At 41.1% G+C, this 27,435-nt stretch overlaps 3 protein-coding genes across 6 annotated transcripts in view; 2 read left to right on the forward strand and 1 right to left on the reverse strand.

The window, feature by feature from the left end:
* FUCA2 (alpha-L-fucosidase 2) overlaps positions 1 to 27,435 on the forward strand; it is a 232,875-nt gene that overhangs the window by 13,229 nt on the left and 192,211 nt on the right. For 3 of the 4 annotated variants that reach the window (XM_061378326.1, XM_061378323.1, XM_061378324.1), the window contains exon 7: positions 1 to 1,980. The exons of the other annotated variant lie outside the window; for it this stretch is intronic. In XM_061378326.1, the coding sequence (XP_061234310.1) occupies positions 1 to 141 (141 nt within the window). In that variant the 3' untranslated portion in view covers positions 142 to 1,980. Of the gene's footprint in view, positions 1,981 to 27,435 lie in introns of those variants that run through there. 4 annotated transcript variants of the gene reach the window in all.
* Positions 1,837 to 22,425, reverse strand: PEX3 (peroxisomal biogenesis factor 3). The gene is made up of 12 exons (XM_061378328.1): positions 22,295 to 22,425; positions 14,091 to 14,222; positions 12,043 to 12,124; positions 9,050 to 9,093; positions 7,755 to 7,879; positions 6,256 to 6,322; positions 6,101 to 6,155; positions 5,683 to 5,839; positions 4,491 to 4,561; positions 3,590 to 3,712; positions 2,354 to 2,450; positions 1,837 to 1,977 (listed from the first exon to the last, which is right to left on the reverse strand). The coding sequence occupies exons 1-12, from the start codon at positions 22,365 to 22,367 to the stop codon at positions 1,894 to 1,896; spliced, it is 1,110 nt and encodes a 369-aa protein (XP_061234312.1). The 5' UTR covers positions 22,368 to 22,425; the 3' UTR covers positions 1,837 to 1,893.
* Positions 22,351 to 27,435, forward strand: part of ADAT2 (adenosine deaminase tRNA specific 2) — a 9,913-nt gene continuing 4,828 nt past the window's right edge. Inside the window, exons 1-2 of the mRNA XM_061378330.1 lie at positions 22,351 to 22,555; positions 22,734 to 22,838. Of these exons, the coding sequence (XP_061234314.1) occupies positions 22,496 to 22,555; positions 22,734 to 22,838 (165 nt within the window). The 5' untranslated portion in view covers positions 22,351 to 22,495. The remainder of the gene's footprint in view (positions 22,556 to 22,733; positions 22,839 to 27,435) is intronic.

Genomic DNA, 27,435 nt, shown 5'->3' on the forward strand with positions numbered 1-27,435 from the left:
GTGAAGCTGGTTGGCTATGAGGAACTGCTGAAATGGATTGCCCTGGGAGAAAAAGGAATCATTGTAGCTCTACCTCAGTTAACTCCCAAGCAATTGCCATGTCAGTGGGGCTGGACGTTACAGCTGACTGCCATAAGCTGAGCTATATGCTGCTGGAGTTTTGGGCAGCAGGGAATGATGTTTTGCTCATTTTCTCGTAATTGGTTTCTCTTGATTGACTGCAACAGTCCAATGATTTCACTTCTTCATGAAAAGTGGCCTGTTGTTAAAGGATGGAATGAACCTCTTGAAATCTAGAGCTAGGTTGAAGCTCTACCTACAATTTGTTTCTTTGAACTTGTGTGAAAACCAAGGATTGACCTTGACCTCTCCACTTGATTTCTTGCCAAGTTATGGGAAAGGGGGAAGGAAATAAGGGAAACCAGGCACTGGCTTTTTAAAGCCATGAGAAAGAGCAAAGCTAGTTCAAGCTAACATTCAAATCTCAGTTGCTCAGTCATCTACCTTTTTCAGTGCAAGAAGTCTTAACTTCCACAAAACCATACAGTAAACACTGTTTTAGAGAAAAGAATAAACTTTTTCCAGTTGTGTACAACCAGTGGTAGTTGCAGTGGTGCAGGGTGGTGCATCTGCATTACTCTGAAGTAATTCTATCCATTACTGAGATACAAGCAAAGCAGGAGGGGGTTTGGCTGTTTTATACAATATTACATGGTTAAAGCTGACTGTTTACACTAATTGTTTTTAACCAGTTACCAGAGTGGCTCCTGTGGACAATAAGCCAAAACATGTACTCCAATGACAAGCTTTTTTATACATGAGAAATAATCAGGAGTTGCCAGGGAGCCTCAGTGTTGTCCAGAGACATCATTTTAAGCAGAGGGTAAATAGCATCTGACTTACAAAATCCCAAGCTCATCGTGGGTCAGGATTTGCAGGGACAGAGCTGCAGCATGCAGTTTGCAAAGAGGGGGAGGTACAGGACAACAAAAAGCATGAATTGTTTCAGTATAGATAGTCAAGGTTTATTTTTCCTGAGTAATGTTAATAAGTGCAAAATGATTACTGTATAATTTATGCTCATTTTTACAGGATTTTAAGTGAAGGGCCAGTGGAGGCTATTGCCCTTCCTCCTGGTAATGTGAATACACACACAAATTTTACATTAAAATATTTTATTACAATACAGACAATTAGGCTCAAAATTAATAATACAAATTAAGATAAAATATTTACAAGTTAATGTGTACAGTGTAGCTGTTTAAACAGCATAAACAAGAGGACTTCTAGAAATCCACATTCCTTTAGTATTAAGTAACAGCGAGAGCAGTTTGCTCCTTGCCACCACCACCCCCGCCCCCCAAGCTTGTTCAAGAAGAATATGCATCAGTTGGCAAAGGCTTTCTGCAGAATGACTCTTTGGAATAATGTTTGTAAAGTTAAGCAAAGAAAGTTTTCCTTTATGAAAATAAATATGTGGGAGAAGAAGAAAGCAGACTGACTTCATTTTGCTACTCTGTGCTACTCACAGGTCATTATCATTAGTTTTCTCCAGGACATAGGCACCTCACACAACAAAATGGGGTCGTTAAAAAGTGACTTGTAACACTGCCACCTGATGCCCTTCAGAGGCAATAATCAATTATGGAAGAGTTTGAGCACTTCAAAAATAGAAAAGTCTTTACATGTAACAATTCCTTCAACAAGAGTATTTTTAATGGGTGATTGAAACTGACACTATTAGAGCAAACAGGGGCTTACTCCCACTTTTTTCAGCATGTTCTTTCTCCTGGTCTGCCACTCCTACACTGTTACAAAATTAACCCGAGTCTCATCAGTAGTCACAAGGGATTTATTATATATACATACAATCTCTCCCTATGAATGTGCAGTTCATTTCTCTAGCTGCTGTGGGGTACTAAAAGCTTCATAAACATTAGCAGCAAAATCTTTCACTTGTTCCATCATCAACAGGTCCTGGAAGAAAGTTAAAGAATAAATCTTCTTAAACACATCCAGCACTATTCTGGTTTTGCTGCAGTACATAATCCATTATGAGAAAAGCACCTGGCACTCCCACATAGGCCTAACTCAAATTTCTTACTTCAGCAAGGTTTATGAGCAAAACTACAAGCAGAAGCAAGAGACCTTTTTGTGCTCCTGCACAGGTTAGCAGAGGGAAGAGGTTCCAGAAAAATACCGTATTTTTGGAAGATACAAATTTGCAAAAGGTTACGCCAATTGTTTCTACTTTATTTTAAAGCCACTGAAACAATATGAAGCATGCTGTGAAAAAGAAATACACAGTGTTCAGTTCCTGACTTTTACTTGAGATTTTAAATAAGGTTCTTACCTGAACAAAGTGACTGGGTGTTTCACTGCATACTGAATGGATCTGTCCATTGATTATTGGAATTATCTTGGCTAAAGGAAGACTGACACTGGAAAGACTAGACAAGAACAAAAATATTGACCTAGATCTGCTCTGACGTTAGTAAAGCCACTAAAATAGGATCATTATAATCCTAATTACTACTTCAAAAGTAACAGCTGAAAAGCTGCAAAGTAAACCGTACAGATGAAGGTTTCCTTCTCTTATTAAGCCATTCATTTAATACAGAGAAATACCAGAACGAATTTCAGTTGGTGTTCCTGTTACACATAGTTTCACACATGCTTCTCATGCAACAGAAGCATGGGTTAGCCAGAGTCTTTACATGTTTATGTATGTAAACAGATGTGCTGATCTACAATCTCATGCTGTTTCAAGCTCTAAACCAGGCTTAGGATAGACAACTAAAGCCTTTGGAATACTTTAAGTGATGTAAATAGTAGATGTTAAAATAAAACCATTACTCTGAGAGCCATCAGTTATTACAATAAACATAAAACTAATTATTATTCAAGGTTCTAACATTTTAGAAACCAAATTTCAATGATTTGAACTCCGCTTTTGGATTCTGAACACTTACTGCACTGTAACTTATATTCAGAATAAAAGCTCTTTTTAAGCAGTCTTCTAGTAAGGAGGCACAAGATCCTGAATGTTAACATCTTTCTTCCAGCACACCAGTGAATAACCTAAAGCTCCACAGATGCATTAGGCTACAAGTATTTGGAGAGTCATGGTAATAGCACTGTCCTTGAGAACTGCAGAACTAGCAGCCAGAGACTGGGGCATAGAGCTTCTCTGCTCCAGGCAGGGGAACATCACCTTCCTCAGTGCCTCAGAGGAGAGGTACTGCAGTACAGCTTTGAGCAGTCACCATCAGTGAGGTAAATCCTCCTTAGCTACAAAGGCAGTTTGCCTGCACAGTGCTCAGGAGAAAAGGGAAAGGTAGAGATCTTCTGTTTCCTACTTTTAGATCTGCAGGTAATGGTGGGAAAGACACCTTACATAAATTCTAGGAAGAAATACCCCTAGCTGTCTACTTGACCAAAGTGAGGAGACTGCATTTATTCTTGATGAGCATAGAATCAGAATTGTTTCTAACATGGGAACTTCAAGTAGGCAGGAAAATCACTGAGCCTTTTTTGGAACTCACCGTGAACCCAAAGCAAGTGAACCACACCAAAAGAAAACACTTACCTATTTACAGAGCTGCTCTGAGAGAGGTCCTGTTCAGTAGGTCTAAAAAACTCTGCCATATTGTCCATCAATCGACTGAATCCTCTGTTTAAACACGTGCTCAAAACTGTACTGAAGTCTGGACTGGAAAGAAAATAATAAAAAATAAAAAGTCTGATTCCTGGGATTTTTTTTTTTTTAACTAAAAACCCTGGTAGTGTTCAGTGCTACAGACATCCCTGTCCCTCCCACATGGGAAGATGCACGACCCAGACAGAAGGCCACCAGCACAGCCACCTCAAGACAGACCAGCTCCCCAGCAGACCAATCAACAACCAAAGCTCCACCGTAAGATTGTTAAGCCCTAGATAAATCTAAAGCATTTCTCTCTCTTACTGAGTGACAGCATAAGAAGGACTTACCGCATCCTTACATGCCCCAGACCTCTAGCAGCTAAATTGTAAGTTTGGCATTTGACTCAATTCCCTCCTATTCCATGTTCCTTACACAAGCCTCACTTCAGCAGCACTCCAGTGAAAGGATGCACACACTCACTTAGAGCCATGCATCAAACAAATTCTGTTAAGCCCGAACTGATGTTAATTTTATCAAAGCAGTAAATCCAATAAAATGACCCTCAATTCACGCTGCTTTAGTAGAAGAGAAGTACTGCTCTGTTCCTGCATGACTACAGGAAAGGCAAGGAAGAGGTAAGGGGGGAGAACATCCTGGTCATCCCGTTAAGGCGGGATTATTTCTAATAAATTTGGAAAATCCCAGCCTACAATTAGTGAATACAAAAACAATGCAGCAAAGTGGTCACATTTCACAAGTGAGAGTTGACAGGTTCTCATATGAAAGTAATCTTACATAAACAATAGCGAGGAGGAGTTTAATATGAATACAGGATATTGCTCTATACCTTTCTAGCATATCTCTAGTTTCATTAAGCAATTTAATTGTAGCAATGTCTCTTTCTGTGAGTCCACAGGCCTAAAAAAAGCAAAGACAGACACTGTTTAGTAAGACATCCATTGGTAACTGTAAGAATAAGAGTAGAAGCAGAAGAGTTTTGTACTGGGGAATTAAGTCAAGATGTGCAAGTCAAATCTATTGAAAAGATTTACTGTCATGAATCAGTTTATGATTTATGTTCTGATTTTCATTTTACGTGGTCACTGCAGGGTTTTTCACCTTAAAAATAGTATTAGCAGGAAATACCAGACTAATTGAGCAAAGTATTTTTTCTACTTCTGACCTCCAAAACTGAAATAAACCCTGCATATCAGCTTCAGTTAAAGGTATCAAAAGTTAAAGCATGGTGAGGCACTGGAATAGGTTGCCCAAGGAAGTTGTGAATGCTCCATCCCTGGCAGTGTTCAAGGCCAGGTTGGACAGAACCTTGGGTGACATGGTCTAGTGTGAGATGTCCCTGCCCATGGCAGGGGGGTTGGAACTAAATGATCTTAAGGTCCTTTCCAATCCTAACTATGATTCTATGATAAGTGCATGTATTCACAAGAAGCCTAAGTTTCTTCTTTGTATTAGCGTAATACCATGTTAAGAATGAGTTTTTCCAACTTGTGGTGTGGATAGAGACAAACACCTTCAGAAAAATTAGCAAATCACTTTAACCTTACCACTGCAATTAGATACACCTTTCTCTTGACTCCTGCTCATTTTCCAGCCCAAAGCACTAAAGTATTCCAGCACACCATCACCTCCCTGTACACTGGCCAAGATGCTACAGCTGTCCCTCATCTTTGCTGGTATGTAAGTGCCAGCTAAAGCAATTTAGCTTAGGGCTGAGTTAAGCTGCACTGTGTTACAGAGCACATCCCAGGCTAAATGAAGTAACTGGGCTGAGTTTCTGAGCTCAAAGATGACATTGCAACGTTGACACTTGTTTTCAATCACATCTGAGAAAAGTACAACTTTGCCTCACTTAAAGAGATAATGACACTTGATTTATGCAGGAAGAAGCATCGCATGCCAGTTATTGAAGATACAGGTGCTGTGGTACAACTGGAGGGCCATTATGCACCCTTCCTCCTCAGAACAAACAAGCAATGCAGACGGAAAAAAACGTAGCTGAAAGAAACTGAAACAGGTACCTGTGTAGCCAAGGGGTTTTCTTCATCTGGCATCAGATAATGACATAAGGGAGAGTAAGGTGCAGTCTGATCTGAATCTTTATGTTCTACTATATTCCTGATATCTTTAAGTTTCTGTTCCAGCTCCAAAAGAGATAGGGTGTGCTTAAGAGAAACACTGGAAAGGAAGAAGATGACTTTAACTGCAAAATTAATAATGATGCTTTTCCTCCTCCTGACAACGTGCTCACAATTAACAGGATCCCAGTCTGCTATATTGGTTTGCCCCAGCAGATGTAGCCTGCTGTAATAAAAACATTGTTTTGGAAACAGTCAATAAACCTTCCTTGTTTTAAAATTCTAATAAAACTTGTTGTTTTGGTAACAGTCATTCACAATAAAACTTACAAGCTAACCAGAGAGAAATACAAACTCTTACCTTCCAAAAACTTTGTGCACAGCTTGCTTAACAATAGTTATCAACTCAGTCAGTCCTAAAAGGAGGACAGTGTCAGAATTATTCTAATGATCTGCTCAAGTCCAGAAAAGCAGTGGAATTTTTTAAGTGTAGCTAGCTTATAATAAGCACCATACCATCTCCTAAAAGGTGCTGAATACTTGATAAATATTGCTGCTGAACTTCAGGGGGAGCCAGCGGTGTCTGTGGAGGGGAAAAAAACAAGTCTGTGACATGTCAACAGAAGAAAGCAATGCAAAAATAACTTCAAACTGGTTATAACCAAATTCCTCCCTCTTTACAGTCCCTTGCAGCAGGTGGATTCCCCCATTCTCAAGCAACTCTCTAGCATCTGCCTCTCTTCCTGCCATCAACCCATGAATCTTTTAAGTCCTTTGGCAATCTCTTCAGTACTATATGGATCTTCCATCTTCAGTGGCACAGAAAAATCTTTCACTTTTAGTTCATACATAGGAGAGTCTCTTTAAAAACTGCATTACAGGTGAAATTAGACCCTTAATCACGCCAAAAATTAAACCTAGCGGAACTGGATATTTATGTCTAGCCCTAACAAAGGCTTTTCTGATGTAAGTTTTCCGGAACTGAGACAGGATGATGCCAGTTTGCTCCAGAGGAATGCCTCAAGGGTTGGCCACATCAACCCATTTATCTATTGGAAAAATAACTGAAAGAAAACATGTTTCTAGTCCAAACTCATCTTGCCCTTTCAGCAAGGGCATTTTCAGGTTTTGCAAAGGGAAGCACAACCTCCATCAACCCTGACGAAAGCTTTTCTCAGACCTGCCTTGCCAAGGGAAGCACAACCTCCATCAACCCTGACGAAAGCTTTTCTCAGACCTGCCTTGCCATGCTGTTCTTTGACTCTCAGAAGGAGCTATCATAGGAGGGCAGATGCAAATTAATCAAAGTTTGTATCCACTATTTTTAGACAGGCTGTCCAACGATTTGAAGATCTTACTCTCTATAAGGGGTATTTGCTTACTGTGGGATTCACCTACTTTTATTGAGCAGTGAGAGTTACAGAACATAAACAAAGCCCAAGTCTTCTACCTTGCTTGGCCCCACCAACAGACGTTGGGATGGCCTTTGGGAGTTACAAAACAGACATAGATGGCCTTTGGGAGTTACAAACAAAATGCCAAAATGTCAAAGACAACCTTTTTCTTCTACAGGAAGATCTGACTTGGGGAATTAATGTATGTGCTAGGAAGACCTAAGCACTTGGATACATTAGCATGAGTGATCCATGCATATATACTTACATACATGCACATGGATCATTCACACACTATGACTGTTTCACACAAAAATAAAGCAAAGAAGTTATTTTATATTGGTGTTTAGGTACGAACTGACCTTCTTTTTTTAAGCAATACAAATGCAGACAAAAGTACTCTTCAATATTGCTAGCATTTTGTTAAGCAGTAGTATCACCAAATCATCCAAATCTAGAGGCGATTAAAATCAGTATAGCTTACTTTCAGTAATACTTCCACATCTCCCACTCCTACAAGAACTCTTGGTTTCATTCTAATACTCCTGAGCTACGCTCTTTTTAATCTTTCACTTCTAAGAAAGTAGATGTTCTACTTTTGAAACAAAACAAGAAACTTACTGTGCCATTTTTGCAGAGTGCAGCATTATCTAGGTAGATGTAACCGCCAATAATATTTAACTGGACTCTCAAAAGAACTACAAGCATACAGGTACTATATACAGCTACAATGCTTCTTGTGAAACCTGGAAAAGAGCCAACAAAACAACTTGAGTCAAAGAATGAACGGTAAGCCAAGGAGGGAGAACACTCTCCGAGTCTCAAGTAGTGCTGGTGACTTTTAAGTACAGTCACATCACATTTCACTCACTGATTGTCACAACACATCTTTTTACAACACACACCCAAGATGACCATGAGTTTAACACTTGCTGGAGCTACATCTAAAGTGTCCCATTTAAAGTCCTGTATTAACATCATTTTTCACATTTCAAGGTGCTCCAGAAGGAAAATGGATATGCTGTGAAATCATCTTTCTTCATTAGGCCAGTAAGTACACGCCATATGTTAGCCCTCATCATAGAACTGAGACACAGAAGGAATAACAGCAGCTTGGGAAGAAAGCTACCTAAGGCAGGAGCAGCTAGTATCTATAGAGAGAAAATTAAAATGAACATCAGCTACCACACACTAGGCAACAGATGACGTGTGGAAAAAGTGACATGAATAAATATGGATGAGTGCTGAAGAGCACAGAAAGACAGGAGACGGATTAAAAGTAGGATCTGTAAAAGTGGTGTGAAAAGGGGAAACAAAACAAAGCAGACAAAACCAGGGCGGTGGCAGGGATAACAAATGGTACCAAGGAATCAAAACCAGTAAAAAAAGGTCAGTAGTATTTCACTGCAAAATTATATGACCTCGCTATTTTTCATTCCCTTCCACTGCTATTTCTTCTTCCCTTCCAAGATGAACTAAGGTGTCCATAACCATTGTGATGGTGGTTCTCTTCAACAGGCCTGAAAAGGAAGCTGCTGGCCATGTAAAGGCTGGCCAACATTCTGATCAATGCTTTCTGTTAGGTTCAACAGAGAACTTTCTGAAAAGCCAGGTTGATTTTTCTGTGATGGCACAGAAAGATCTCACAAAGTTGCCTTGATTAAGGTAACACGAAGGCCAATAAAACTCTTCACCTTCATCTCTGGGCTTCTAAGTCCCCTCAGGACTATGGAAAATTCCTTCATGAGGAGGTTGTTTTTTTTTTGGAGGGGGAAGGTTTGCCAGGTAGTATGTTACACTATCTTCGTATCTATTGAAACAACAACCCAGTGTAAAGTCTGCTTTTTAAAGGGTGTGAAAGACATTGTAAATTTATGCTAAATATTATGAACATAGAATCTTTCATTTCCACTTACTTATTATCTTTAAATCCTCCCATATTTCTAACTTGTTTGCTGGCCTGTAGGAAAAATAAATGGGAATATTAAACATTTAAAAGTATATTTTCCTGGAAAATAAATAAGTATGTTAAATGAAATAGCAGTGCTTTAAGGCAAGCTCATTTAGCTACCGCAGTTATTCAGATCAGATTCATGTCTACACTGATTTGCCTCATTCAAGAAAGCAGTATATAAACCATACAATATGAAGTCACAGGAAAGAGATACAAATTTTAATCAATAAATGTAGTATTTAGTCAAGTCATTTATACACTTACATTATCAATTTTGAGTTAAACTATGCTAAGTGGTCACAAAAAGCCCACTGACAGTACACAGTGGTCCTTTCTGAGGCTTTCATCCCCCTGTACGTTTAGACCTCAGTTCAGCAGGGCTTCCTGTATCTACCTGTGCACAAGTGCACGGTCAGAATTTCTATTTCCTACCTTCTTGCAAGATTTATCATTGCCTGATGCAGTTTTAAAGTTCAGATTTGATCAAACCAAAGTGATCATGATCATCTGTGGAAAAGAAGTCTTGTGCCATCCACACAAGCACAAGTTGATCTTCTCATGTTGAGGCAGGTTTACTTCTTTTATCTGACCGATTCTGACAATTTTATACATTCTGCAGTCAAAAGAGCAGGACTGTAGATTGCACAGATACACCTGAACTGCCTAAGGTACACTGCAGATCTAGAACTACAATCCAGAGGTAAGGTTAGCAATATAGCTGCACTAGCAGAGATAAGACTAACCATGCAAAAGGCTTCATCAGACATTCTTGCCTGTTAAGCACTGTCAGAAAAGAACAGCTACTCTACATTTGCCATGGAAGAAACATTGTGAAAGTCAGAGAAACATTTGGTAATGTCTTAGGATCAGAATTAACACTTAAACATTTAGGGCAGGTAGTTCAGAAACCCACACTTTATAGTAACCTAGTTTATAAAAAAATAATATCCTTCTCACGAGGAATAGTTTCTTTAAAGGCACAACTTGTGCTCTTTGGCAATAGTTTGACCATTGTATCACTTACATAAACAGTGACATTTTAAGCTCACTGCTATCAAGTAATGCAATTGAACTGATATGATGAACTATTAAGTCTGCAACTTCAAAAAGCAGAGAGACAGATTAATGGAAAGATAGCTGGAAGAGATACATGGATCCATGGCACATACAAAAACAGTTCACACTTCTCTTTTTGCAAGCTAAATCAACAGTTTTAAAAGCTATTCTAAAGCAAAACAAAGACTGTTAAAAAATATAGTAATATGTCTATAAATAAAGCACGTAACAGGACTCAACAGGACTCAAACATTTATTACGAGTGGCAAGTTTTCCACACCAACTGAAGAGAGAAAGAAAAGCCAGTACATCAGCATCAGCCAACTACATTTGCACCTATCATGTCAAAACTTCTAGAGCTCATGCTCATGGTTTCTCCTCACAGCTTAAAGCATCATCCAGGTAAGACTCTGCAAGTATTACCAGTGGGAACAGCTTTTTCCAATATTCATATTCTGCAATTTACTAAGACTCAGCTACTCAACTTTAATTTCACAATTGTTAATTTGGAAAACCATTACCAGCTATGGTAGCAAAAAGCAATGCAAACAAAAACCCAGAGGTTTAGAATATGCTGAATTAGGTGCAAGGCCTCAGCAGGAGATACTTCACCTCATCTCATTCAATCACACTGCTTTGAAAAGAGGAGGACAGGCAGAGCCAGGACATCTATGCCCTTGTGTGCCACTCCTGCTTCCAGAGTTTCCCTGGAAGACTGAAGACTTCAGCCTGCTTACACCCCTACCCTATCATCAGCCGCCCCAGATTACTGAAACAACATAAAATGTTTTAAAATGTAAGGAAGCAAAGAAACTTTAAGTTAGCTTACCTAAGCCATAACACAACCTGTAACACAGATCCATAATATGCTAAGGCATAATATAGATAATTTTAGAAAGAGGAATCTTCAGGGACATTGAGAAAGGTAAATCTCCACATCTACTATTTTGTGGATTCAACAGCAAGGGCTCTAAAAGGTCTTTTGTTTGGAGTAAATACTATTCAATTACAGTTGCAAATTCTCAGATAATCTATTATAAAAGCATCTTTCTGGCTGTAATTCCCACTTTAATCAACACATTCTATTGCCTTGTTGTGAGGTTTTTTTTACTGAAACAAGACAATGCCTATATAGGTAATCTATTAAATGCTGGACAGCTGAAGTTACAGCTATGTAAGCAAGCTAGTGGGAAGCAAACCAGAGGCAGTCTACACTGAGTCAGAAACCTTATGTTAACTGCCTACATAACACTTTTATTCTGTGACAAATGCCAAGTGGCTTACTCTACTTTTAAGGTATACTATGATGCACTTCATGATTTTAAAAATATGCTATTTATTTCTGCAGCCACAAGGAAACCAGAGGTGTTTTCTGACCAGGAAGCACTCTGCTTAATGTCTGACATGTCCCTGTTTGTTCTACTTCAAAAAAAAGGAAAAAAATACATTACTTCTCATAGCTTATATGCATTTGCAATTTCACCCTGGATACTTTCCATTACTACTCATGTCTGACCTTGATGAGATTACATAAACATTTTTACAAACACAGCATCAACACCTTAGTCAAGATACTCTGGCCTGCTTAAGAGAGAGCTACATACTTTTACCTGCCTATCTTATAAGCACTTCAACAAAACCCGTGGCTCTTAATGCAGCATCTTAAAGTAAGCATTATTTCTTGTCATGTCTCGAAGATGCCAGCCGTGTCTATCAAAATACATTCAATATGACAAAATATTTATGCAGTGATTTCAAAATACTTCAAGACCAGTGAGTCAATGGGACACAGAACCAAAATCTTGCAAGCTCCCTACATTATAAATAACTTGAGAAAACCCAAAAATATCTTGTGCTCAAAACAAGTGATCTTTAACAGAATTAACAAAACAGTCTTACCTATTTTTAAGAAGAGATGTGAGACTCTCAGAATTTAATTGATGCATTAAGGCATCCCTCAGTGTCGGAAGCATTGACAGCACTGTTATTAAAAAAAAACAAAAAAACAAACAACACAAAACAAAACTGTCAACATCAAAATAATCATCATAAACCTATCCCCAGCTCTCATTCAATAGACGCTCTAATGTAAACGCCATTGCTCAACAGGCAAAGCTTGGAGGACAAGCAAAATATGAAACCCTGGGAATCCTCTGAAGTGCAGTTACCTGTGTGCCTCTGATGAGCTGGGGCACAATGCTGCCCTTACGCTGCTATATGTCTTTGTTGGCTCTAGCTCAGATATGAGTTCACATCCTGCATATACAAGCCTTCAACACCCCTCAAGAAAATCTGGTGAAAATCTATACTGTCGCATTTCTCCAGATGAGAAGATCTGAGGTTTGAGTTTTTTCCAACAAGAGAAGCACAGAAAGGTATGTATTAAACAGAAGAAAGCTGGTAGAAAATAAATCCTTACTTTCAGAATATTCAATGTCCGACCTGCTGTTAAATGATGGGAATAGGAAATGAAAAACAAGCATGCACAGAACAAAATAAACACTAAGAGCAAAGTATGAAAAATCTTGACAAGAACGCATGGTCCCAGACAGAAGGTACTTCGTACAAAAAAGAGCAAACAAAAACTTAGCTCTTGCAGTAAAATTAAAAATGGAAAAGATTAACCTGAAACACCAATCGGTCAGGGTAAACAAGGTGCACAGAAAGCATTTGCAGCCACCCAAGAAGCCATTACAAATTTCAACAGGAAAAGAAAATGCTGCCCAGATTGTATTATGGAAATAGTTTTGAATGGCGTATACTTAAAAAAATGACAAGGATTTTGTTAAACTCTGCTCCACCATCTCCTCTGCAAAAAATCCGAAGACCACTAATAGGTAATATAAATACTGTCATATTGTAACATATGTATTGTTGTAATATAAATACTGCCACTTTTTGCTCCCCAGCTAGTCAGATAACTTTTAACTGTTAAAATGTAGGGAACTAATGGGCTGACATGCTTCCTATTTGTAAATCAAAACATACCCACCAAGCTCTCTGTGTGTAGCTTATTAACAACATGCTATAATGAATAAAATAAACCTGCTGTAAATTCAGTACTGTTTGAATCTGGGTGCTGTGTCACACCTCAATAGCACACACACTTTAGGGAAATACACAAAGGTCCTGAACTGACGAAAAGTTGTAACCTGCATGTATAGCTGTATGCATTATAGATGACTCCTAGGGTTCAGTATGGCCCCTACAAATCCCTTCAATCCTCTGTTCAGGTTGTTTGCATTATGCAAAACTGCTCTATCTATGCACTTGTTGCGGTTTAAGCCCAGCTGGTAACTCAGAACCACGCAGCTGCTCAATCACTCCCCGCTCCTTCCTCCCCCTGCTCCCAGAAGGACGGGGAGTAGAATCGAAAGAATGTAACTCCCACGGGTTGAGATAAGAACAGCCCAGTAACTAAGGTATAACACAAATCACTGCTGCTACCACCAATAATAGTAATGGTAAGGGAAATAATAAGGGAAGAGAATACAACTATTCACCACCTGCTGACCGATACACAGCCCAATATGAGCAGTGCTGGGCAGTTACCTTCCGAGTAACTGCCCCCAGTTTATATAGCGGGCATGATGTACCTGGTATGGAATATCTCTTTGGCTAGTTTGGGTCAGGTGTCCTGTCTCTGCTTCCTCCCGGCTTCCCTCCTCCCTGGCAGAGTGTGAGACTCACAAAGTCCTTAGACAGAGTAAACATTCTGACCAGCAACTAAAAACATCAGTGTTATCAGTGCTGTTCCCAGGCTGAAAATCAAAACCACAGTGCTGCTCTAGCTACTAAGAGAGAGAAAAATGACTGCTACTGCTGAACCCAGGTCAGCACTAGTATTTGAGATTTTGAATTCACCTACAATTCTTATTCTTCTTCCATCCTGTCATTATGTACTACAAATCCCCAAATCAAGAACAGCAGCTATTTCCTTATCTTACCTGTCATATTGCACGTCCTCTGATTACTTTCAAAATGGTACTGCCTTCGTGCTTGGGCAATGTATTCAGCTGCCTCCCGCTCCTGGATTTCTCTGATTTTCTTCTGCCCATATTTTCCCAGTAAATAGACGCCTGCAGAGAGATTTTCATATAATAAACTGCTTTAAAACTGTCAGGAAGGCCCCGTCAGCCCCTTTGTTTCATTTCAAACAATAAGGGTGCATAGCGTTTTTTGGGGGATATGTGGTCTCCGAGTATTTTAGTACCAATTGCCACAGTAATATTCAGAAATAATGTTTTCAAAATTAATTGCCAAAGGTAATGACTTGAATCAGTATAAGAAACTCTGCTGAGAAGAAATATCTTGCCTTTCAAAGTAGGCACTCTTTGTACTCCTGCAACATGAACAAGTACTGAAGCAAATATTGGGAAAAGTGTAGGATAACAGAGAACAGAGAAATAAACTGTAATGGCTAGAGATCTGGAGAGGGGTGAAAATTTTACATTTTTCTTTTTAGATATCTTTCTAAAATTAGCAGAAGTTGAGATAAAACTCAAGTCTTAAAAAAAAAAAAAAATCACAAAAGAAAAATGCTAGAGACCAACACTTTCTTCATTTGGCCTTGAATCTTCTGTAGGAAGAACCTTGGTTTCAGTGTCCCTCTTACTTCTTACGATGCCTGGTGCCTACTCTCCAACTCCACTATCCTACCCTTACTCCCTCACCACCCTTACTATGAATCTCCATTTCCAGAAAGACCCATGAAAAGGTTCTGCTCTGTATTTCCTCCTCTCAACATGCTTCCCTTTGAAGTTTCCAACTGCTCTTCCCACACCACCACAGGTTCGAGAACTCTCCAGGCTGCCCACAGCCCTTTCCTCGTCTCTGTCCTGCTTGCTTAGCCATTGCTCTAGATACCATTATATATTCTAGACCTACCCTCAGTATTTTTGCCCACGGCCAGCAGCTTTACATTAATTTCTCCTCTTCCACCTGGGGCTTCTTATGACACCTCCTGCATATCAACTTCATTTGCTGCCTCCTGTAGACACTGGTAGCAGCAGTTTCCTATTTAGGTGCAAAACAAGCTCTTTCCTTGTTCTCTCATGAAAGAATTCTGGTGGGTGGGGGTCGATGAGGAGTTAGAAGGAACACCCAAGCAGAAAATGCTATTGTACAAATTGACCATCTTATAGAATCATAGAATAGTTAGGGTTGTAAAGGACCTTAAGATCATCAAGTTCCAACCCCCCTGCCATGGGCAGGGACACCTCACTCTAAACCATATTACCCAAGGCCTCGTCCAACCTGGCCTTGAACACTGCCAGGGATGGAGCATTCACAACCTCCCTGGGCAACCTATTCCAGTGCCTCACCACCCTAACAGGAAAGAATTTCCTCCTTATATCCAATCTAAACTTCCCCTGTTTAAGTTTTAACCCATTACCCCTTGTCCTACCACTACAGTCCCTAATGAAGAGTCCATCCCCAGCATCCTTACAGGCCCCCTTCAGATACTGGAAGGCTGCCATGAGGTCTCTGTGCAGCCTTCTCTTCTCCAGGCCGAACAGCCCCAACTTTCTCAGCCGATCTTCATATGGGAGGTGCCCCAGTCCCCTGATCATTCTCGTGGCCCTCCTCTGGACTTGTTCTAACAGGTCCATGTCCTTTTTCTGCCTACTGGGGAGCAATCTCCTAAGGAGTGAAACTCCTGCACAGAGCGAAAGCTCTGACGCTGTCAATAATGGGGCACCAAAGAAATCTGGGTATCAAAGTAAGTATTTTTTTCCACCAAACACTTTCAAAAGTTGTAAACACAGAGGCACAAAGTTTTCTTCAAAGCTCAATTTTTGCATTTCAAAGTTAATATCCAAGTGAGGCATTGAAGAGTTGCTGAATGCTGGAAGTTTTAAAACTGATTTTAAAAGCCCAAATCACCAAAACAGTAACAACAACAAAACCCCAAACCAAACTCCCCAATATTTTTAACTCACTTACATTGTTAGGTCATTACAACCTTTCAGTATATTTTCCAAAACTATCATCGAGATTTCAAAAGGCTTGTCAATTTTGTGCAATATTTATTGCAAAAAAAGAACCAACCTCCAGCTATTCACACCACCATTATGTTTCCTAATAGGCAACTGCAAACCAGATCAGTCTGGAACAACCACAGGCACTTACATTTATTTCCCAAAAGTCCTGTAAACGCCTTCAGGCTAACCATTTGCCATGTGGAAGACTCATCTCGTTAGATACAGACTTTATTATCAGGGCTCCATATACAAAAAATGAAATTCAATTACTAAATTATTAACCAGAATGAGACTTAATAGGTAACAGTTAGATCACTTTTACCTAAAAAATTATCAATTCCTGCCAAGAATATCTATTTAGAAAACAACTGCCAAGTTGCTGATTTTTTTTCCCCAACAACATTTTTAGTACTAGCAAATCGTTTTGAACACAAGATTTTCCCAATCATTTTATCCCACCACATTTTTCACATTACATTTACACATAGTCACTTCTCCAAATTACTATTTTTGCTTATTCCTCCTCCAAACCACCCCCCTCCCCCCCACCCCTCAGTAAATAATTCCTTTAACTCCAGTTTTGTGGCAGAAAGGCCATGAATATACACAGGACGTAGGCAGACATGCAAACAATTCAAGAAGAATCATGTGCATGCCCTTGAGTGATATGCTGGAGCAGCAGCTTTAAGACTGAGACAGCTAATTGCTTAATACTTGATTCTTAATGCTGTGCAACTGCTCTGTACCAAAACCTGCTGTGTCTTGTGAGGGTCCAAAGTAATAGTCATCCAGAAAAATCACTTGTCTAAAATGATGCAATACCAGCCACCAGTAGTATTATTTCTCCCCCCCGAAACAAACCATAACTTTGGCCCATCACTAATAGATGTTATGTATTTCAGTATCATCCTCATCTTTGGGAATGCAATACATTAGAAGTTAACCAAGGTCAAAGTTACATCATCCACACTGCTTCAGCAAAACCAGTGACTGGATGTCAGGAGCAGATCTCTGCTACTGAGTGGGTTGTGCGTGCCTCTGAGCTGCCTGGAGGATACAGCACCTCACTTGGGAAATTCAAGTCTCACTTGGGATAATGAACTTCTGCCCACTACCACTCCTGCCTGAATGCAGCAGCAGAGACTCTTCAAGTCTGTCTTATGGGTATTTCAAGGAGCTGCCCGCTCAGAAGTTGATCTGCATGTGTGTTCACATTTTACTTTAGAGCAACCATGTGTATCAATATAGATACATGTGGCATTTATTCACAAGACCTGAATATAACAGAGACACTTTAATGAGTCCAGGCTGAATGTATCACATGAAAACACCACCACTTGGAAGTAGGACCAGAGAAAAATCACATTTCAAGAACTGCCATAATGTCAAGTCAGATAATGTAGCCATAAGAACCTAATGTGACACTTTGAAAGACTGTTGTTACAAACAAGAAAAGCAGACACCACCATTTTACAACAGCTAATATAACCCAATTTTACCTCTCAGTATAGAATAGGAGGTCTGCAAAACGTGGCAGCAGCATTTTATTCCTATCTACTTAAGTAAACTATTGTTTAGATGGAACTTCATACTGTACCTTGCATATGTTCCACACAAAACCAGGAATTAAGAAAATTCAGCAATAATGAAACTTCCCCAAAGATAATTTCTATGTAAACTTTTTTCTGCCTTCATCAAAATGTGAACTACGCAAACAGCTATAGCACCAGCACTTCTGATTCAGAGGGTTCAGAAACAGATGAGTGGTACGAACTAGGATTATATCACTTGAGGCCATCTACCTGATGCCTCAGGTAGAGGAACCTCAGTAAGGATCTCAAACTACAATTCATACTGCTTTAAAACTGATCTACAGAGTGAAAGTATTTACATTTGCACTGGCTGGCTGTGGCTAAATAGTACCTAGTACAGGGCTACATTGTGGATCTGTGCTGGAAACAGTGTGGATAACACAAGGATATTTTCATCAAGGCCTTTTCTGATTTATTTTATTTTTTAATTATTAAACTGTTTTTATCTCAACCCCTGAGTTTTCTCACTTTTACCCTCCCAATTCTCTCCCCCCATCCCACTGGGGGGAGTGCAAGTGAGCAACTGTCTCGTGCTTCAGTACTGGCTGGGCTTAATCCACAGCACTGTCCTATACCACCAAGATCTCCTGGGGTCTACAACACCTATATTCTGTGGAAGACACGCTGACTCACCTGTTAACAGTGAACTGAGTTAAGTAGGTTCTAATTTGTCTCAGTAGGACTCTTTGCCTGTAGCATTGTATAGTCTCTTCCCATCATAAGAAGGACATGTACGTGTTGGAATGTGTCCAGAGGAGGCCACAAAGATGCTCCAATGGCTGGAGCACTTCTCTGGAGACAGGCTGAGGGAGTTGTGCTTGCTCAGCCTGGAGAAGAAAAGGCTCAGGGGAGGCCTTATACCAGCCTTCCCATACCTAAAGGGGCTTACAAGAAACCACAGACAGACTTCTTACAAGGGCATCTTTGAGGTTCCTACCAACCCAAACCCTTCTATGATTCTATGATCTAAATGTAAGCAATGGAAGTAGCTCAGAAAACCTGCAAGCTCTTACACATTCATGCCAGTGGCCTCAAACAGGTACGGTATTTCTCACATAATTTATGGCTTAAGCTTTCCTCAACCCTTGTCTTTCTTCACAGGTGGAATGGAGAGATGAGCAGAAGGGTGGGACAGGTAACTAGGAGGCATCAAGTTTCCAGGAAAGCTCTTTACAACCCCATGTGACCTTCACCCTCACTGTCATACTTCCCTCACAAAATTAAGGGAAAAAAACAGCTTTAAGAACCTTATTATGCTGAAATTGCACTGACACACAGAAGCCTACATCCTTACAGAACATCAACAACTCCCTAAATTGTGTTTTCTCCTTATGCACAAGAAGCAAGCTGTGCGTCAAGTGGCATACAACTGTCCCATTAAGAAGGCACTGCAGCCTTAATCTCTTGGCACCACTGAGTCCCACCAAAACCTATGTAACATCCCTGCACTCACTCACAAACCAATACAACTTTTTCTGCTAAGCAGTCAGACTTCTGAACTGAAACATTCTTTATGCAAGCCAAAGGTTGCAAGAGGTAACATTGAGCAATCATTAATACACCTCTGGTATCAGAGCCATACACTGCAGACACACCCTGAACTTGCTCTTCTACTGCAGCAAGAGAATTTCAATAGTGAATAATTTTGTAATGTCCACTGAAATCCACCTTGAACATGAGACAGAAACCACTTTATAGTAAACTTACGAACCCAACAAGAACAAGTGAACATAACACGTCATGCAAGCTCGCTCTCTCTGCTTCAAATACTTCTAGTGGGTTTGATCCCAGAACACTAGATTTTGCTTGCTTGAAGAGATTTAAGTCTTTAAAGTATGCAATTTACTTCATATTGCTAAAAGAACAGACTTCTGAAGAAAGGGCTTGTCAGGGTCTCTTCTAAGTGGAACTCTTCTCAACTCCACTCCTTGGTTAAGGGAAAATTATAACTATTTCAGTTGATTTTCCCTCAATTTGAGCTCTTATTTTATGAGGTTTGTATTTGCATAAACAGAAAAACCTGTTGCAGTGCTGGGATTAACAGAAATTACACTGAGAGCCACTGCTAATGCACAAGGAATCCATCTTAGTAAACAGAGGAAAGGCTACCAACCAACTCAGTTTGGTACAACAACTCTTCAGTGGCACAACACTGTATCAGTAAGAATGTAGAGACTCCTCTGTAGCAATGCATCATTAAATATTCACATTAATCTCTGACCATGTGCCAGTTAAAGACTTAAAATCATTAAACTCTGATGTCCCATTTTCCTTGTTACATCCTCCTTCCCAGAAAATGCAGCTACAGCTCTTAAAAAAAAACAAAACCAAAAAACAACCAACCAAACAACAAACCACCAAATACCAGAGAGATGTAGGTTCCAGTCTCTGGCATTAAACCAACAGATTAGGATGCTTTTCTTAAATCATTCAGACACTTCCAATTATTCTACCTTCATATGAAAGCAACAATGTGCAGTTGCATTTTACCTTTCAACGTTAGGCAGGGTTTTTGGAGGAGTTCTGATTTATCGGTGGTGGCATTACAATAGCTCCTGGAGTTATTTTAAGGTCCAGCCCATAACTTATACGTAGATGGCCAAAGCAGTCATGATTCAGCTGCTGAACAACTGTAATGCAATGCTCTGCAACAAATCCCTCCATCTCCCAGGGCGCCTTAAAATACCATGGTGCAAGTCTCAGCTGGGGGCAGCTAATGGTGTTCCCCTGATTTACTACAGACTCTCAACTACAAAAAAGCAATTCTCTACCGAGTCCTTAAATACCACATGGCTCAAGGAAACACATACTTGATCCATGATGCAAGCAGCAGCAGTAGAGTTCAGTATTTTCAGCCAGAAGCTGAAATGCTTGTTAGGTGGGGAGCATCTTGGGGTTTTTCTTTGGATGGGTCATATTTTAAATGACTTATCTTATTTCCCGATTACTTTTAAGTGTACTTCATCCACTCAGTAGCATTTTAGTGACAGTGACACTGAACTGTACATAAATACCTCCAATTATAAGGTAAAAGCTGCAAATTCAGTTGTATCAGGCTGGCAGCAGGCTGTTTATACACGATGAATTTAGGATTTGAGTGTAGGACTATGAAGAGCCACAAGCTCCCCTAAATCTGTCTTCTCACCTGGATACTGATCCATGTTTACTAGGTGAAACTGGGACAGCTGATGTTTCTGCTACTCCCATTTGTCCTCCTCGTAGCTGAAGGGATGGGGGAACAGCCTGCAGGTCAGAGCTTGGTATATTAAGTAAATCTGTTTACTTAAATGGTGGGCTGTAAGTGTGGTGGCTTAAAAACTGGTAATCATTAAATTCTGATGTACCTGCAGTCTCAGAAAACCCGCAAGTGATGGGGGATGAATTGGAGAAGCAGACTGACAAGTGTTTCAGCAATCATCACCCAACATGTTATTGTGCATTAACTGGCCCTCTTTGGAGAAATGCAGAAGGAATTAATGCTGAAAGGATGCAGAGGACACCGCCACCAAGGCAAGTCAGAAATATACACCATCACAGAGGCCTCACCTGAATAAGAGACAAAATATACTGCGAAACCCTTGTAGCTCTCGGAACATTTAACTACTCAGGCAAGCTGCAGCAGGTATAAACAAATGCAAACTTTCCTTAGCAACTCTAATGTTTAATTCTGTGTCATTTGCATAAGATGTAAGTACACCTGATGATTGAGCTTGCAAAGACATGGCTGTACCTTCTGGGGAGTATCTGATATCCAGCTGCAGATATGCTCTTATTATTAAACACAGAGATAGACCCGAGATGTTCCTTTAAATCCAATTCCAACTAAAAATAACCCTAAAATAACTCCAGGGAAAGGAGAAGCTTACCAGACTACAACCACCCTACAGATTAGACAAGAGTCATAAGGGAGAAAGTACAACGTGAATAATTAATGTAAATCCTCTCCAGTAAAGTTTAGTGTCTGCGGTTGGTTTACACCTGACAATTCACCTCAATGCACAAGCAACTTTATGAAAGTACAGGCTTTTAGCCACCACCCTAGAAATAATAACACAAGCGGCACCCACGCTTTGTGCAGTCAAACGCTGCTTCAACCCAACACAAACACCCGCGGCAGAAAGACGCAGCCGGCTCGAATCCCTGTGGTTTAGGGCTTAAGGTTCGACCTACCGATTTTCGCCCCTGCCCGTGAGTAAAACCCCTCCAGCCCCTGGGCTTCCCCAGAGCCGGTCGGTGGGCGGCTCGGTGTCACCAGCGAGGCGAGGGCCGCTCCACCCCGCGGCGGAGCTCCCTGCGCAACACCCCGCAGGGCCGGACACACGGGGACGAGGCCGGTCGGACCCGCTGCACCGCCGGTTCGGTCACGCCTACGGCCGGCACCAGACCCCTCCCGGGGCAGACCGGCTTCCTAACAGAAGGGCTCGGCGGCCGACCACCGCCTCCGAGGCGGCCTCCCCAGCGGGAACTGGGAGCGGCTCAGCCACAAGCGGAGAGGCCCCGCGGCACCAAGGCCGGTTCCGCTCCGGCCCCTACCATGGCCCCCGCCGCCCCTCGGCTCGGCTGCCGAGCACTCACCGCCAAGGAAGGTGCCGAGGACGAGACATTTTTTCTTGTGCCGCTTGAGGAAACTCCAGAGGGACCTGAGCATCCTTCGTGCCCGGCCCGGCCGCCCCTCGCCTCCCCACGTCGACGGAAGGGGCGGTGACAGCGGCCCCGCCCGAGGTGCCTCGCCGCCCGGCCCCCCGGAAACACCGCCCGCGACCAGCCGGTGCCGGCATGGCGGCTGCGGAGGACGAGGCGGTGATTTTGGCCTGGATGGACCAGGCCCTCGATGTGGTCAGTGCGGCCGTGAGGGGTGCGGGGGGAGGTGTCGGAGGAGGCCTGGCGGGAGCCCCGGTACGGCCGGGCCGAGCGGTCCCTTACGGCAGCGCGTAGGGGGCGGGAGGACAGGGGCTTGCTCGTTAGAGCTTGGTACGGTGACGCTGTTGCTTGTGTCTCTGTGTGTGTCCCGCAGGCTAAAGAGGCGCTGGAGAAGGGGGAGGTTCCCGTCGGGTGCCTCGTGGTTCACCACGGCGAGGTCGTGGGGAGGGGCAGGAACGAGGTCAACGAGACCAAGAACGTGAGTTGGCGCGAGAGGGGTTCCCGGCACCTGAGCCGTACCCCGAGGGCACCGCGGCTTTGCGGCTTCCCCGCCTTGCGGTCTGCACCCCGGTACGGGGACAGCGGGGGGGGCGGTGTGTGTGTGCGTGTGTGTGTGTGTTGTCGGGGAGCTGTCATCCCCGTGACCAGGGGGTGCCGGCGGTAATGGGGCAGAGAGCGATTTAAAGCCCACCTCATATTGCAGGACTTGTCCTGAACATCGTTCCTTAGATGGCTAGAAAATACCTAATTCCCAGTTTTGAACTTGTTATTTGTCCATTTATGTCTCCTTAGATCAGCATCACCCGTTATTTCACATAGCTTGGATGTATTTAAATTTTGAGCACATACTCCCTTTTGGCTTTTATTTTTCCGTATTTTCCCCAAGCTGCCTGTTTAATCTCCTCCCAGAAGAAAGGTTTTCCTTCTTTGTTCCTGCTAATAATTATTGTATACATCCATTCCAGCTTTGATTCATGTTTCTTGAATTCACTTAACCAGAACTGTATACTTTATTCCAGATGGACTTTCTCTTGTGCCTTGTTTGATAATGTTTTCCATTCTTCCTGGAAGTAAGTTCACACATCTTTTCTGGAGCTTCCTTAGTCTTTTATGCTGGCTTGTTATTCTTCATTTGTTGTTTTAATTTATTTTTTATTTTAGTTTATTTTTAGTTTATTTTAATTTTATCCCATGTATAAGGCCATCCAGCTCTTGAGTGCCAGTCTCACCCTGTCTCTTGTGATATCTTTCATTAGATGAAAGACACGACATTGTTGGCTGTTTTCTGTGGGTGTTTCTCCAGTTAATGCCAATGTCACAAGTGAAGAGATTTGAACAAAGTGATCTTTGAGCATCTTTGCTAGTTAGTTCCCTCTGGACAAGTGTTTCCCCTTTCCATGCAACTTACTTTCTTTATTTTCCCACCCTGCATGTCTCATGCTATGCTGTTTTCCCCAGACTGACACTAATTTCTTGTGTTGGCTGCGCCAGATATGTTGTAAAAGTCCAGAGAGGTGAGACTGACAAATGTTTTTTCTAGGCAAGAGAAACACCAAGGAAAGTTACGAGGTTAATTTAGTGTCAACTGTTTTATGCAAATCCACATTAATTTTCCTTTTATAGACTAGACCTTATAACACTACCTCCAAAATTTGTCATGTTGCCTGTTTCATTGTTGAGACTGTTCTGGATCTGTAGATGCCAGGGTTGTACGTCCTTCCTGTTCTCATTATGGTGACTCTACATGCTCTGCCAGGTTTCAGTCATGTGACACTCTCCCTTGATGTATTAAAAGCATTGCTGTGAGACTGGCACCCTCATGCAGGAGTTCTTCAGTATTTTTCTGATGGAGATGATCTATAAACTTGGGGTTTTGCAGCTCATCCCTCTTCTGTGCCCTATACAATTTCATAAAGTCCTAGTTCTGTATCTCATATGCTGTATTTTGTGCTTTCATGCTCTTATTTTGTCTTTTGAGCACAATCTCCATGTCATTTTTATTGAAAAGGGAAAATATTCATTTTGTTTTGGAGTAGTATTTGTATTTGAGCCTCATCTCAAGGTCACTGTAGTAGTTCTAACTCCTTTTTTCAAGTTACATCTCAAGTTATTTTTACTTTATGTGTAATTTGTTTTGCAAGGATGATGTTTGGTTCCTTTAGCCTTTGCAAGCCTGAAAAAATTAGCTTTATGATATACTGGCTTTTCTCACTCCTTGAAAACTTTTTCCCCACTTTTAAAAAATGATCATATATCCATTTAGATCTGCAGTCCTTCCCTACAGTCCTGCTTTTGCTTGGGAATCAACTTGCCAGTAAGGCTTTGTGTCAGATACATTCCTCCTTCTCATTAAGTAAGTCCCTGCACCTTCTAACTGACTGGAGTTAAGAGCAGGTAGTGTCTTTATGTGCTCTTTCATTCTATTCCTAAACTGCTTTTTTTGGCAAAAAGATTTAGTTGCTTTTTTTTAAGTCTGTCTCTGGTCACCCTGCATACCTGGTTTCTGCCCTGCATGTCCATAGCAGAACACATTAATGCCAGAGATACCGCCTCTTACTCTGGAATTCATTTGCAAAATTATTGATCATCATCACGTTCTTACAGAAAAACATTGCTGTTGGAAGGAGGGAAGCATGGCTGTGTCATCAGCAATTCAAAATAGGCATGCCATTACTTGTATTTATTGGGCAACAGTGCAGTAAATGTCTGTGTAAGACATTGGTTTTCAAAGGCCTGGCAGTACATTCACAAGCTTGTGCCAAAACTGTATTCCCGCTGGCAGCTCGCACATTCACTTGTTCACAGTCTTTCCTTGGACCAACCTAATCATTTTCTTCCTTAAAACACGTGACCCTTTGCAACTAGAACCCTTTTTCTGGGTTTATTCCCATGTGTGATACAGTCACTCACTTCCCACTAAAATGGTATCTGTCTTAGGTCCTTTGTTGATACATGCGGACCTCTCCTTTGTTATCTCATGTTGGGTCATTATATAACATGGCTTTGTCCAGGTCATCTTGCAAGTACAGAACATAAAAATAAAAAATGAAGTATTGTTTGCATTCATAAATTGCCAATGAAGAATAATACAGAACTTCGAGCTTTGGCCCCTGTTACTCTTACATGTTAAATCTGGTCTGAGTTAGAAGGTAAGCTGTTCAGGGCATTGATAACACCTTTATTTTTCTCCAAAACATTTGCCACAGTTTGGGGCACTATTTCAAGTCTTTGTTAAGGCTTTTTCCCCACTGACATCAGCTTCAGAGGATTTTTCCTTGGACCACCATTTGCCACGCTCTCATAATTCTCTTTTCCCTTGCTAATCTTACCTTTTGTGTTTTCTTGGCTTTAAAATGGTGTACAAGATTGGCAAAGTAAAAAAAAAAAAACCAGCAGGGGTTTATAGAAGCTTATGAATCGAGTCAGTGACTCAAAATGAAAATCATCTTTTTTTTTATATATGTTATTTTACACACAGCATGTTGATACAAATACTATCTAGTGATAGTTCTACGCAAAATAAAATCTTAAGACAGACCTAGAAGGTCAGGTTTTCCCCATATCTTGCCTTTAAGAGGGACCTTTAGCAGATGCTTAAGGAAGGACCTCAAGAAATGAGAGCAGAGGGTATCTTCCCCTTGTGTATCCTTTCCACCTGTGAAAGTGAATAGGTTAGAGACTTTCAGAGCCCAAGAGTGTATCTGGATGTTTGCTTCTGATAGCTGTCTGTGCACATATCCTCCATGAGTTTGTCTAAACCTTTTCTGAACTCATTTATGGTTTTGGCTTCCATAGCATCCTGTGGCAATGAGTTCCACAATTTAATTATGTGCTTTGTGAAAGAGTACTTCCTTTTGTTTGTTTTAAATCTGCTGCCTGATAATTTCATTGGGTGCCCACTTGTTATGAGAAATAATAAATCACAATTTACTCTTTGCTTTTCCACGTCTTTCTTGCTTTTTATAACTCTCTACTATAGTCATCGTAACTTGGAAAATTAATAACTGTATCTGGTGAGTTAAGAGGCATAGTCTAGCTAGTGTTTGTACAGAGACTGTTCTGTAACTTGGATAATCCTTTCTCACACTGTGGTGAGTTTGTCCTGGTTTTCCCATGTCTTCGTGAGGTGAGATGACCAAACTGGTATGTATTACTTAAGATGTGGACGCACTGGGATCTAGTAATACTCTGTATTAGCGTAGTCTCTTTTCGCATAGCTGTCTTCTATTGCCACAGAAGCCGGTATGACTTCGAGCAGCTGCCTGGCTTTTCTCAACTTGTACTCCTAGGATCAGCAGAGGCCTAAAAGCTGCTCAGTGTACTAGCTAAAAGCAGTGCCATAGGTTAGAGACATGTTTTACTCTGGTAATGAAGGCTTATTGTATATATGCTTTCAATCCATGCTCAGGAGTCGAAAAGCCAGTATGGTATTCATGTCTCTTCTGATCTGAGGGGCACAAAAATAGAGTAGCCACAACATACACTTTTGAGTTACAGTAGCTGTAGTGATTCTGAGGCATCTTTCTGCTGGAGCATGCACTGTGACTTCAGCTGGTGTGATCTCATTTATTCAACTAGGCAACCTTCATGGCAAGATTGCACTGGTAGGTCTGGAGGAATCATGCCTGCATTCTGATTCAGATCCACGTTGTTATTCTGAGTAGGTTCATTACTATATTAATTCAGATCACAAGTGCACTCATGGAATAAATGTCTGCTTAGCATGCCTTTTTTTCATGCCTCAGAGTTGGCAAACTGTCTTCCTTTCAGATGAACCTATACTGAAAAGATGCACTCCAGCTTCTGCTGGGAATATACCGTCCATGAGACTACAGCGGAGCCTAGGCAGTGTGAGCACCCCTGATTTGATGTTGAGTCCTCAGCACTGTTTTGGTTTACAGATACACTCCCCTTGTACCACACTATCTGCTAATGTAGGCATAGGCAACATAGATCTCTGTAGGAGTTTAGAAACATTATAAACAGTATTAAACTTACCACAAAGTCACTTAGATGAGTCCTTTGCCATATATTGTGGAGCATCTCACAGTTATCACCACAGATCTTCAAAGTGC

The sequence above is a fragment of the Neopsephotus bourkii genome, unplaced genomic scaffold, assembly GCF_033783945.1.
Source record: "Neopsephotus bourkii isolate Nb327-2 ecotype Australia unplaced genomic scaffold, CSIRO-AGI_Nbou_v1 NB_1765, whole genome shotgun sequence".
Lineage (NCBI taxonomy): Eukaryota > Metazoa > Chordata > Aves > Psittaciformes > Psittacidae > Neopsephotus > Neopsephotus bourkii.

What these genes read in the sequence shown, in the direction of transcription:
- PEX3 (XM_061378328.1), bottom strand. Translation starts at nt 22,367, where the DNA reads ATGCTCAGGTCCCTCTGGAGTTTCCTCAAGCGGCACAAGAAAAAATGT. An exon ending in ACATCTCTTCTTAAAAATAG is followed by an intron (nt 9,094 to 12,042) that starts GTAAGACTGTTT and finishes TTTTTCCTACAG; the next exon opens with GCCAGCAAACAAGTTAGAAA. An exon ending in CACCCAGTCACTTTGTTCAG is followed by an intron (nt 1,978 to 2,353) that starts GTAAGAACCTTA and finishes ACTTTCTTCCAG; the next exon opens with GACCTGTTGATGATGGAACA.